The following is a 13,179-nucleotide window of genomic DNA, read 5'->3' on the forward strand; positions in this document are numbered from 1 at the left end:
TGTTATGATAAAATTCTGGTGACCTTCAATTTGAGACGCTCTAGAGGCTCTGGCATAGGGACTTGAAATTCAGCAGGGAGTGGCCTCTGTGTCAGAGAGGTACCTTTTGCCATGACCATGAAAATAGACCCACATTTGGCCAAGTTACAAGCCTTTGAAAAATTTCAGTTTGCACATACTCAGTGGAGACTTGGGAGTTTCATGACAGTTTTTTGAAGATTCCATACACTGAGTATGCTCCAGCCTAGGGCTGAAGGGGCCAAGCAGGACTTTCCCTGCAATTGCTGGTCCTAGCTACTCTGAGGCCAGGATGGGGCACTGCAATTGAGAGCAGGAAAACTCTCTCTTGTGGTCTCAATGCTCCCCTGGCTGGCACCCAGGCTTGTAGAGAAGGAAGACAGCTGACAGACACTAATGCAGAAGGAACAAAAGCCAGGGGTTGGGGTGGGGAGGAGAGCGGGAGAAGGGAACAGGACAGGACCAAGGACTGGGATTGCCTAGGCAGGGGGACAGGAGCCAGCAGGAATACAGAGACTGAGCAGGGAGACTGGGCAAGGAATCAGACATGGGGAGAAGAGGAGACAGATCTAATGACAAAAAAGGGGTATGGGGGAGAGCTATGTCTAGCTGGGGAAAAAGACAAGGAGCTAGGAACAGGGTAGACCGTGACAAACCTGGCCAGAATGAAGGTGGGGAGACAAACTGGATAATAAGCCCAGAGAGGAAGACTGGGACTGGGAACCACTGGGGGTATGGGAAAAGAGGGACTCAGACTGAGAGTGGAGATTAGGACTGGGATGAGAAATTTGAGGAGTGGAGACTTGCACTGCCTAAGCAAGGAGACAGGGATGAGAAGGAGACAGGACTGGAACAGAGACAGGTTGGAGGAGATGGGATAGAAGGGGTCATGTCTGAGGGTGAATAGGCAGAAATGTCTGAGTCCACTAAAGCACACTCCTGTCCAGTGTCTGCAATCGAACCTAGTATTCCTGAGTCTGACCATTCTTCTGCTGTCAGCAAATATCTATGAAACCCATTGGCAAAGTGACCAACCCCTTCTCTAGTACTTGTTCACAGAGACTGACAACCTACTTCTGCTATCAGTTAATCTGTTAGCTCAGGTAGCAGAGGCCCATGGATTGGAACCTGGTTCCAGATTCCAATCCTGCTGATGACCCATGTGGGTGAGTCCATATGATGCCATATAACAGAATTTGTTTTCTGTGTGTAGTACGTATCACACCCCCCCAAAAAAATTCAGAAACAGATGTCAGGAAAGTCTGTACCTAGTTTAAAGTAAAAGTTAAAGTGCCCTAGAACATGACCCAGGCTACAGTAACTTTAATGAGTAAGTCTATGGAACTCAGAAGTGATATGGCGGGACCAAGAATCCCTTCATCCCAAACTCTGACTCCACTATGAGTGGTGCACCTGCCTCTCCTTCAGGATTCACAGATCACGTAGCATTCCAGACTAACTTGTAGAGAGATGCTGAAAGAGGGACACTGGAGATCTGTATTAATATGTTGGAGGAGGACAAAAAGGCAGGAACCAGGTATGGTGGAATGAAATCCTTAACTTCACTTCATAAGAATTTAGAAAGACAAATGAAAAAACTCACTTACTTATAATTAAGATAGGTTTGTGGATTTTTGACAATGTAGCGAGCTCTTCGTCCAACAGAAAGAGAAGTTTTATCTAAAGATTCTTCAAAGCTGGCATGCATGATATCTCGGACAACCTGCCATGGAACAAACGGTCCTTTCACCTGGATCAAATACAAAAAAAAAGTCAAAGCTCAGCTGACTTTGACCTGCAGGTATGCAAGTTACGGCTGGCACTAGCAACAACCACTAGAAAAAAGGCTGCGATCCTTTCCCACATGCCCCTCCACACACATTTATAACTCTCAAAGACATTCATCTTTGCTGCTGGGATTTCCCGTTTGCTCTGTTCCTAAAAGTGAAATCTGGTCTGGAAATTTTGAGCACAACCCCTTCAGCCATTTGTGAGCTATGGAAGGGTACAATAGTTTACTTTCTCCCACTTAAAGTACAGGCTAGGACTATAAAATATATCATAAGAGGGGCTAGTAGCACTTCCTATTAAGATCACTCCATATTACTTCTTGTACGACTCAGTTTTCAGTTGCTTATAACTCTGCCACTTTGTTTCAGCTGAAATTTTCAATGCTGGGTGTTTGCCTTTGGGGGGAAATTTCAGCCAAAATCATTTAGCTGTTTCTGGGAACGAGTCTGGAGAAAAACAGGTTGTTTTGCCCACGTTAAAGAATTTTGCTCACCTCTTCTTTGAAGAGCTCTAGCATGCCCATTCTTTGGAGCAGTGACTTGAAATATGGCAGGGGGTGACTACTGCACCAGAGAAATGTCTTTTCCTGGCCTGTAAAAATCCACCCACATTTATCTAAGTTACAAGGCTCTGAAAAATTGCAATTTGCACACTTGAGGGATTTTAGCTGCTAAAATCCCCAAAGATCTCATCTGCACTGAGCATGCTCCTGCCCAGAGCTGAGAAGGACTCTCTCTGAAACTGGAGCTCTGAATGCTGCAAGTTATGCCAAGTCTGGTCACCTGAAATGAAAACAAGGAGTATCTCTCTCCTGTGCTCTCCATGGCTGAGCTCAGGCAGAGTTGAAGAGGAAACTGTCTGATTTGAATGCAGAGGGGACAAGAGCCAGACCTGTGGAAGGAATGGATGAGTAAACCAAGATAAGGAGCCTTTGAGGGGGGGAAAGGGGGGAATTGTATATCAGTACAAACCAAAACTTTGTTTAATGACAGCTAAAGTTGCTTCAGGACACATCCCATCCACCCATACTACAGAAGCATGGGAATAAGAAACTAAGGAAAACTTCCTGAATTCCTTTCTACCTTCACCTCACTTGCAATTCTGTCAGTAACAACCTTCCACTTACATCTGAAACACATTACGATAAGCAATATATACCTCGAACGACATCCAACTCATGAGTTAACATAAAATCTTGTTAGACCTCATACTCTCATCTCAGATTGGCACAGCCGACTGGCACACATCCTATTCACTTGGGAAATTATCCCCCCGTAACACTGAAGACTCATCACTAAGTTTTTTTGTGTTGAAAGTTTTAGCATTGGCCCCATCATCATATACTACAAAAAGAAAATAATTTCATAATGCTTTTCAAGAGAGATCCCAAAAAAAGGTAAGAATGCAGAATATTTTATCTTATGGTGCTTTTTGGTACAGCCATAGCTAAGCTCAGATTTCCCCGTCAAGTACCGTAGAAAATTCAAACTGCTTTACAAACTACAATCAGCATTTCAGATTAAGCCTACAATTCAAACCACACGATACTTCGGAAACCTTTGTCACCTCCATGAACATAGACGTTTCTAATCTAATTGTGGTATTGCTTCCACTCCCCCGTAAAACAGAGGGATCTGGCAATGCCAATGGTATACTAGCACTACTGCGCACACATTCAGTAGAGAAGTGAGAAGAAGCGAGCACCTTTGTGTTTAGCACATTACTGGCGATTCGACATAGCATGAGCAGGCTGTCTTCCTGCACAGTCCAGGTGACACGTAGGCGCGTCATTCTCAGCAGGGCGCTCTGGTCAGCCTCATCATGGTAGCGCAACTTTTTATTTTTTTCTACAGTCTCCTCTAAACACAAACCCAAAGAGAGACCATTATTCTAACAGTGTTTCTAGCAAGGCCTTTATTCTTATTGATTTGTTTTGCTAATAGCTAGCGGCTCCAGCTGAGACTGGAGGCTCATTGTGCCAAGTACAGTATAAACATAGTCCTGGTGCTGAACAGTTTACAGTCTAAACAGGCAAGATAGACAAAAGATGGGAAAATGAAAGCACTCCTCTTGTTTTATAGGCAGAGAATTGAGGCACAGAGGGACTAAGTGACTTAGTCTGCGCAGTGTTTCTGCCTGCTCCCGATACATGACTTCTATTATTCATTATTTGAGGTAGTGCCCACCATGTGCAAGGTGCTCAGGAAAGTGTCCCCTTCCCAGAAGCTCAAACTGAGAATCTGATTGAACATCTAATTGTAAATAATTTGTCTGACAAAGTTAACAATTTCAGTGATGAAGGGCCTCATGGCATCCATCTCTAGATGATGATTAATTCTTGGCACTGCCACTGACCTGCTCTGTGACCTTGGACAAGTCTCTTGCCCGGTCCATGCCTGTTTCCCCATCCTTGATGATAAACTCTTTGAGACAGAAATTGTCTTTTACTATGTGTGTGTAGAATGCCTAGCAGAATGGGACCCTGACCTCACTTGGGATCTGTAAGTGTTCCCGTAACATACACAACAGTAATAAGGGGGGCAGGGGGTGAGTGAAGGATGACAAAAGGGAGGAAGGTTGAGGGGTTTTAGACAATGATACTGAGATTAGCATTGTTGGGGTGAAGAAATGCTATTTCACAGTGCCAGTGTTTTGGAAAAATATTGGCAAGATGATGAGTAGAGAAGAGGTGAAAGAGGACAAGGGAGAAGTAGTCAGCAGGATTAGAAAGGAAGAGCAAATCAATCTAATGTTGCGAGTCAGCACAGTCTGGTGGCCTTTTCCAAAGGGCTCAACAAAGCACCAACAGCGATGGGAAAAACTATGGCTGGGAATCCAAGGGGTGGACAGCTGTCTCATTAGCATAGGACACAGGAAAGCTGAAAGTAGAGACCAAGGAGCTAATAAGGGGAGGGATGTCAGGTGCAAAGGTGGGGGCTGAATGCAGCAGAGAAGCCAGAACATGAGATATTGAAAAAGGAAGTGATGGTTGGAGAGGGAGAATTCAGAGATGGAGACATCAGCAAGAGAGGTTATTAAAGACCAGAAGTGCAAGAAAATAATGAGAGAGTGGAAGAGACACCCCAAAACTATCAAAGTAGGATGTTGAGAGGAAATGAGAGGTAATGAAGTCAGACTGATCAGCACTATGAAATTAAAATTGTTCCTGAGAAGGGTATGAGATAGAGAGCCAGGCAGCAATCAGCAAGAGGAGATGGGGACTAAGTTCCCTTTTAGCTGCCTGGCCACGCAGCAGGCTATCAAGGGCCACACAGGCATGCAGCCATAGGGCCTGGACTGGAGAGATGGCTCTCCCTGGCCCCGGGATGCTGCAGTGAGAGAGGGCTGGGAGAAGTCCTCTCTCACTGCTGCAGCCCCAGGGCAGCCTGCACCCCAAACCTCTCATCCCCAGCCCCACCTCAGAGCCCACACCCCCAGTCAGAGCCCTCACGCCCCCCATCCCCCCGCACTCCAGGCCTCTGCCCCAGTCCTGAGCCCGCTCCCACACTCCAAACCCCTTGGCCCCACCCCTGCCACACATCACCTCCATACTGGTGCACATAGCAAAATTCATTCTGCACATGGATGTAAAAACTTAGAGAGAACATTGGCTGGGGGCAAGAGGGGCTTTAGATAGCAGCCACTCAAACGGAAAGGGAGAGAAGAGCTGGATAGAGTGGTTTTCAGAGAGGAACCCGGTGTCACCAACACAACCTTCAGGATAGGAAAGCAAGCGCTCAGACTTAGAAGGAGATATGTGGTGTATCAAGGCAAGGTTATAAACAAGAATTAAGATTCCAGGGAGTAGGAGAGAAAGGAAGAGGAGGAGAAAGGAGTGCTGGGGGGAAGGAGGCAGCAAAGAAAGAGGTTGGAAGGTTTGTGAGAATTAAAAAGTGGAGACAGGAGAGGAGACACTGAGACAACAGGAGTCAGAAAGTAAAATCCATGAAAGTCAGTGGAAGAAGTGTTGGTGATGCGCGCAACGTGGGGAGGAGGGAGAAGAAGAGTGACAGGAAGAGTGAAGGCCAGAAGCCAGGAAATGATTTCTACAGAAAGCAAACTGACCGCCCTGGGGCTCTCCATGGGAGAGAGCTCTGAGCTGGGACATACCAAGGGTGACTGCAAAGCTGTGGTGCAACCACAGCAATGGCCAATGGGGCCCAGCCTGGCATCTGTGATTCTGCAGCTAGTATGAACGGCAATACATGCAGTGAAAGGACAGTGATCCAGGATGCTGCTATGCTTCCCAAAGCCAGCACACAGCCCTATGGCATTGATAGCTTTCTGTTCACCAGGAGGGCAACCCAAAGAAGTGACCAATGAAAGCTTTTGGTTACACAAAAGCTCACAGTCACCACAGCTCCTCTGAAGTGATGCCACAGCTTGCAGATTGCTCAAAACAAAGCTTCTTTTCCTGACAAACATGCTACTTACTTACCTCTCCTTTTCTTCTTTGTCTTCTTCCCAGTGTCTCTCTTAAGCCTCTTACGTTTTTGGTTTTTTCCACCCCTCACTCTCATGGTTCTATTCTGCGTTGCTTCTTTATCAATCTCAATACATTCTTCCTTCTGCACAGGGGACTTTGTGCCTTCCCTTGCATTTCCCAAAATGTTTATTTTATTACCTACATAGAAGTACATTTACACCAGTGGAATTTTATAGCAAAATATGCAATGCATTGCAACGTTAAGCAATCAAAAGTCAAAATACAAAGTTAAATGAGAATATACCACCCAGCCTTTGCCCACTTCTGTATATACATTATCAGTGTAGTCATGTAATCATGTATTATTTCTCAAAGACAACACAACAATAGGATTTTCCGCATGTTTAGATATCGGTATCCCTAAGGAAACATAAGATCATGTAGCTGAAGACTGCAATGTGTTGCACATGTTAAATACAAGAGGGCAGTTAAAGTTTTACATTCAACCTTAAGTTTAACATTTCCTTACTGTGGTGTTGTACGAGACAATCTTAATATTACTGCAGCTCTATTGCATTTCATTTCTTCCAACTTATTGGGAATTGAAATCAAACCAAATTTGAAGAAAATGGTTTGGCAGTTTCAACGTTACTAACTTTTGAAGTCAGCAAGTGAGCCACCTTATCTTAATTTAGTGTTAAATAAAACGATTCCACTTGATGATTTAAAAAAGTTAATAATAAAAACACCCACGCTGCACAGATTCTCTTAAAACATGGCTTGCAGTTTATGTATTTCAATGAGTTCTACAAAACAAGACAAGAAGGAAGAAAACTTGGAACTTGGGCAGGTTTTAAAGTTTTGAATATTTAAATTCATCAGGACCATCATTTTCATCAAAATTCATCATTTTTAAAAGCTTGCTAACTGCATTTTGCCACTAGTCTATAGACAGACTAAAGAAGTCTGCTGTTCATATGTAGTAAGTCATTTTCAAAAAAACTTAACTTTGGTTAAAAACAAAAAATCAATATTCTTTAAACTAAGCAGAGGGACCTCAATAAGGAAAAAAATTCAGCCACAAAAGACTGATGTTTTAGAAAAGTATGAAAATGTGAAAACTGTTTTAAGTTCTACATCACAGTAGGAAGTATAAGATGCCTGATACAATTATGGCTACAGTAGGAAGATCTGAAACAGCATCTGGCTTGTCAGTCATGTACAATGTATGTCTGTCTGGCCTTTCTGCAAGCTGCTCTTCTGAGACTCTCTAGGATGAAATACAAATGACCAAATACTGTCTCTCACATCCAGAAATAGGAAAGAAAGTTAAACTACTTCACTGTTCCAGTAATGACCTAGAATGTCTCATATTATGGGACAGGTAGAAAGAACTCATATCATCACTGTGGGTTTAAGAAAGAGGATCATAATTCTAATGCAATTACAAATGTTATATGCGCCATAATGTTACCTCCAGTACTGAGTGGAAGAGAGTGTTTTGTTAAGAAAGTCTGGAGTCTCACTGCAAGTCCATTTTCAGGAACGGCACTTTCCTAAAACCAACAAAACATCCACCAAGATAAGATGTAAGCACCAAGGAGTACATACACTAATATTAATAAATCCAAGAAATTTCTGAGAGAAGAATGTGTTTTGGACAGTTTTCAGAAATAATTTTTAATATAAGCAGTAGAAAGACTGCTGGCACGAGTCAAGGTTGATCTAGTAATGTCGTCACTACCAAATATATGGATAATTTAAAAACATTTCTGAAGTTGCATTGAAGTTCAGGACTTCCACCATTGTTGGAAGTCCTGAACTTCATACTAATTACTTTTCCTCCACACATTTTTACTTGAAGGAGAGAGGAACTAAGAATTTAAGGAATTCGTGATGGGGGTGTCTCCAAGGCCATACCATAGTTAAGACTGAGCAGCAATTTCTCTATAAAAAATTGCTTTGTCAAAGTGCTCTAAACTCCATATGAATTTCCAAGAAGCAGGAAATACACACACAAAACAAACATTAGAAAACCAGGAAATGTAGATTTCAGGTAATGCTTCCCCCACCACACTCCATCCAACCATCTCTCGAACCCGATGGAAATAGCAATAAAGCAGAACTTTAGCCATTCCCAACAATATCTGCCATTTTCTGTGTGGCCACTACAACTCCAAATCTATACTGTTATTTGCATGCTTCCATGGACCTTCTGTGCTGCACCATTAATACTGACAGTATATGTGGTGGGCTGACAGACACCACTGAGAAAAGTATCTCAGCAAGGGATCAGAGGCTTTCGAACACTTTATATTCCTCTTCCCCTCCCCCTGAACACTTCTTTTCTTCCTAACCTCCACATCTTAAAAGAGCTATACAATACTGTGATCTCCCCCAGTGACTCCTGAGGGCTGCACTCGCAGGGGACAGAGTTAAGGTCAGATGGGGGAATGGCACAGAAGGCATTATCCTGTTTGGCAGATTTTCTAATGTTTGTTGTGTGCATTTCATGCTTTCTGGAAGTTTCAGTGTTCAGCTACCAAATTCCACATTCTGGAAGTGTACAAAGCACTGCTCAGTAACCTTTTACCCTCACATTAATTACATGTTTGGGTAGTGAATTCTCCTTTGGCTGAATGTGCCGGTAAAGCAAATGTCAGTAAAGCACGTGTACTGAAGGGAACTATAACACAGACAGCATTTCACGATGGAGACAAATTTTCCATCCACTGAACATCAAAATTCACCATGGTAACTATTCATTTGCCATCCGTTACCTTTCATGTTTTTATTAAGATGTCTTGATAAGGAAAAACCTTACAAGGATATGTAGCAAACTAGAGTAGCAAACATTTCTATTAATATTTCAACAACTCTTAAAAGTCTAAATAAAGTCAAGCCATTGCTATATAATAAAACCACTTACCTTCCTAGTTTTATTAATGATATAGCTTGTCCAGATCCAATTGCGTTTTAAATGTCCATAAAAGCTGGAATCCAGACCCCCAGCTCCCATCCCATCCCCAGGAATACATCCATCATCCATCACCTCTCGACTTCCTCTAAGGAAAAGAAACAAAATACATAGTAACAGACTGTAAGACTAGCTGACAAGATACTTGCTAGATGACTTTGTGTACATCACAAAAGCAAAATAACCAACAGCTAATGAGTTGGTGAAAAACGGCAGGAAAAGGCGCACACTCTATCGTTCACACCAAAAAGTTGGCAACAATGTCAGCTTTTCTATTCAGCTTCGGTATTCAGGATCCAGTGAACTGACTTTTCAATTTTAGAGAAAAGAACTGAATATTAGAAATTGCAACCAAAGAGACTGCGGAACTGTTTATGTAGATCAAACTGCAGGACCAAATTCTGCTCTCACTAACACCTGTGCCACCTAACTGGAGATAAAGTTTGCCAAGCTGAAACTGAGATTAGAATTCAGCTAACAGAATTTTTAATTGAGATAGCGCAAAGGCCTAAAAGAACACAGCTTTATCTGTAAAATGGAGGTGGCAGTGGCTCACACTTGATTACCTTCTGAGTTTGGGGCTCATGGACTTGGTCAATAGTCAAGGTGATGAGATGCATGGAAATAAAGATATCACAGTCATTAGAGCTGAGATTTGAACTCAAAGGCTTCTGGCTGGCAGTGCAAGGAACTTTCATTTAGGTTACAGAAGAATTTGATGGGTCTCACTCTGAGTCAAGGGTGATGGAGGTTCCCTCAGAGGGTGTGCAGGAGACAGAACTTTTTTTGGGGCCCATCTCTGCCAGTGGAATGAACTCCCACAGGAATTAGAGACCTCACCACTGTCTGCTTCAAAAGAAAGATGTAGTTCTTCATCCTGCTTTCTCTAACACAGAGCAGCATCTGCATTAAAATGAACACAACACTCTACCAAAAAATCAAAACGCTACACTAAACACACAATTCCTAGAGTATAAAACCAGAAAGGACCACTCTGCTCTAACCTCCTGCACAATACAAGTCAGGGAAGTTCTCTGGCCTAATTCCAGTTTGAACGATAACATATCTTTCAGAAATCTAATCTTGATTTAAAAAATTGCCAGTGATGGAGAATTCACTTTGTCAATTGTTCCAATAGTTAATCTCCCTCACTGTTAAAAGTTTATGCTTTATTTTCAGTCTGAATTAGTCTAACTTCAACTTTCAGTCACTCAATCTTGTTCTACCTTTGCCAGCTACGGTGAAGAATCCATCATCAAATATTTGTTCCCTGTGTAGATACTTATCAACTGTAATCAAATCAACCCTTGATAAAATAATCTCTCTGGTCTTACTCAAGATCCAAATTTATGCATTCAAGAATTACATTAGCCCTTTTGTCCACAGTGTCATATTGGGAGCTTATATTTTGCTGATTATCCACCACGATAGCCATATCTTTTCAGAGTCACTACATCCCATGATAGAGTTCCTCATCCTGTTAGGTATGGCCTGCATTTGCTTGTCTGAGATGTATACTTTTCCATTTAACCACATTAAAATGCATACTGTTAGCTTGCACACAGATTACCAAGTGATCCAAATTGCTATGTATCAGTTTTACGTTCTTCATCATTTATCATCCCCCTTTCCCTCCCACACATTTTTTGTGTCATCTGCAAACTTTATCAGTGATTAGTGTGCGTTTTCTTTCAGGTCACTGATAAAAATGGTAAACGGCATAGGGCCAAGAGCCAATCCCTGTGGGACCCCACTAGAAACATACCACCACGATGATCTTCCCTTTACAATTACATTCTGAGACCTATCAGTTAGCCAGTTTTTAATCCATTTAATGTTTGTCATGTTCATTTTATATCTTTCTTGTTTTTTAATCAAAATGTAATGTGGTACAGAGTCAAATGCCTTGCAGAAGTCTAAGGGAGAGGATGAGTGAAAGAGAGAGAAAGAAAGAAACCGGACAGATATTTGTCACACTGCTTAATACACTATGGGGAGGCACTCAGAGATGATGCTGAGGAAGGCAGTATGTGACAGTACTGCATAGCAATATTGTTACTCCTAAATACACAGTATTTATCTTGGAAAGTTTTTCACTTATGAAGAAAAAAAGTTACAAATCATGAGATTAAAAACTACTACTCACACAGCTGATACTTATTAATGAGTTCATGTGAAGCTATACATGGAGCAAGGCACAGAGCCCAGAAAGTTTCATATTAATTGCAAGAAGGTCTTAAAACAAAAGATAAGACAATCTAGTTCAAATGTCAAAAAGCGGTCATTTTAGAACTTATTATTCTCTTTATATTATTCCATTTTCATCTACCCACTATGAAAAATTCAAATATTAGACAAGATAATTTTATGAATTTTTTGTTGACGGTTTAAAATTCCTGTTAAGCTTGAGCCTTAACTATGCTGTCACAACCAGCTCCAGCATAATTACAAGTCATAACTAGGCAGAGATAATTTTTTAATAGGCCATCAGACAGTATTGTGATGGGGACCACTTAAGGAGCTAGACAGACAGAGCAAATGAAAAATTCAGCCTGGCAACGTGGTTCACTGGAATCAGGTTCCTCAAATGCAGTACAAAAGTACTGCTACTAACTTAAAAAGCATAGGGGTGGGATTTACAAAAACACCTGAAAAGCACAAATTCCATTGACCTTCATATCACTTAGGTACTTTTGTAAAACCCAACCATAGTATTCAACTTTTTGGAAACACTGACTGATCAATAACAGACTCTGGGGTTACTTTATTACAACCAGAACAGAAGGTTAACCTTCACCTGTATTTATTTATTTATTTTTAAAGAGCATATTGCACGACATGTGACTTCCATTAATGTCAATGGATGTTCTACGTATATATCACAATGCAGCATGTGTGCAGTTACTGACATTACTGGATACATAACAATGGGCTCATAATAATCAAAGCACAGAATTAGGAAAATGTCTCCATGCACTTTTGAAAGTCTAGCCATGGTGAAGCAAAGCGTTACACAGGATTATATAGAGGATGGACACAGAGAATCTTCAAACATTAGTACTGCCAGAGTGGTGCTTCTTAATCATCACCCAAAAGTCTTCAACAACACTCCTTGCTGTTGGATACAGAAGGAAAATTGAGCTCACTTGGTAACGCATAGCGCTGGTCACTTCAGAGCCACCCTGGTCTTTAAATTAGCCTATTAACTGAAAACACAGAACTGATCAACTATCTGGCCTATTAGTTAGATGGACTCCAAAATGGAAAGACATATCAGAGTAAGTATTATGATGCTAACTCAAACACTATCAGTCTAATGCTCTTAAAATGAACTGTTCTGTTCTTAATAACCCATCTACTCAGTGATGCAGAAAGCTGAAAAGAGACATACGAGATGTATTTCTCCATTGCACACTTTCGTTCAAGATTGTGTTTATCCACTGCTGACTCCTGTTCCATTTGCACATCCAGTGTGTTGCTGGTCTCCTTACCCTGAAGATTACTTCTTTTTGCACGAGGATGGCGGACGACTCCTAAACACACAAATGTACTTTGGTTACTAACCGTATGAAGAGTTATGTTCCAATCTCTCCCCCAGCCTGCTTCTGGCTGCTTGCTGCCACCATGGCAAATAGTTGGGCAAATGAGTGGGGCAGATGTTTCACTGAAATAGAAATGCTAAGAGAGTCAGAAACACCCGGGACCACATTCCTTAGGTATCAAACATGCTGCTTTCATAACATAATCATTTGGGAGGCTCATGGCCTGGACCTTAAATTCCAACACAAAATTCTACTTAACACAGGAGAGTGAGGCTGCACACTGATGCTCTGGGCACAGACCCCAGAGGTTAGAGTAGCTCCTTGGAAAACAGACTGGTAATAGTCCTCAAGAGACAGCTAGTTCAGGATTGCTTGAACTCAATGTGAAGCAGCCATGCTATGTCCCTTTCCAATAAGCCCCCTAC

The 13,179-nt window shown here is 41.9% G+C and overlaps 1 protein-coding gene across 1 annotated transcript in view; it reads right to left on the bottom strand.

Moving 5' to 3' along the window:
• Window positions 1-13,179, bottom strand: part of GTF3C1 (general transcription factor IIIC subunit 1) — a 75,816-nt gene that overhangs the window by 23,413 nt on the left and 39,224 nt on the right. Inside the window, exons 20-25 of the mRNA XM_032794656.2 lie at window positions 12,604-12,745; window positions 9,165-9,300; window positions 7,710-7,791; window positions 6,248-6,433; window positions 3,514-3,668; window positions 1,626-1,768 (exon numbers count right to left, since the gene is read on the bottom strand). Coding sequence (XP_032650547.1) covers window positions 1,626-1,768; window positions 3,514-3,668; window positions 6,248-6,433; window positions 7,710-7,791; window positions 9,165-9,300; window positions 12,604-12,745 — 844 coding nt within the window. The remainder of the gene's footprint in view (window positions 1-1,625; window positions 1,769-3,513; window positions 3,669-6,247; window positions 6,434-7,709; window positions 7,792-9,164; window positions 9,301-12,603; window positions 12,746-13,179) is intronic.

This window comes from Chelonoidis abingdonii, chromosome 9 (genome assembly GCF_003597395.2).
Source record: "Chelonoidis abingdonii isolate Lonesome George chromosome 9, CheloAbing_2.0, whole genome shotgun sequence".
In the NCBI taxonomy this organism is placed as follows: domain Eukaryota; kingdom Metazoa; phylum Chordata; order Testudines; family Testudinidae; genus Chelonoidis; species Chelonoidis abingdonii.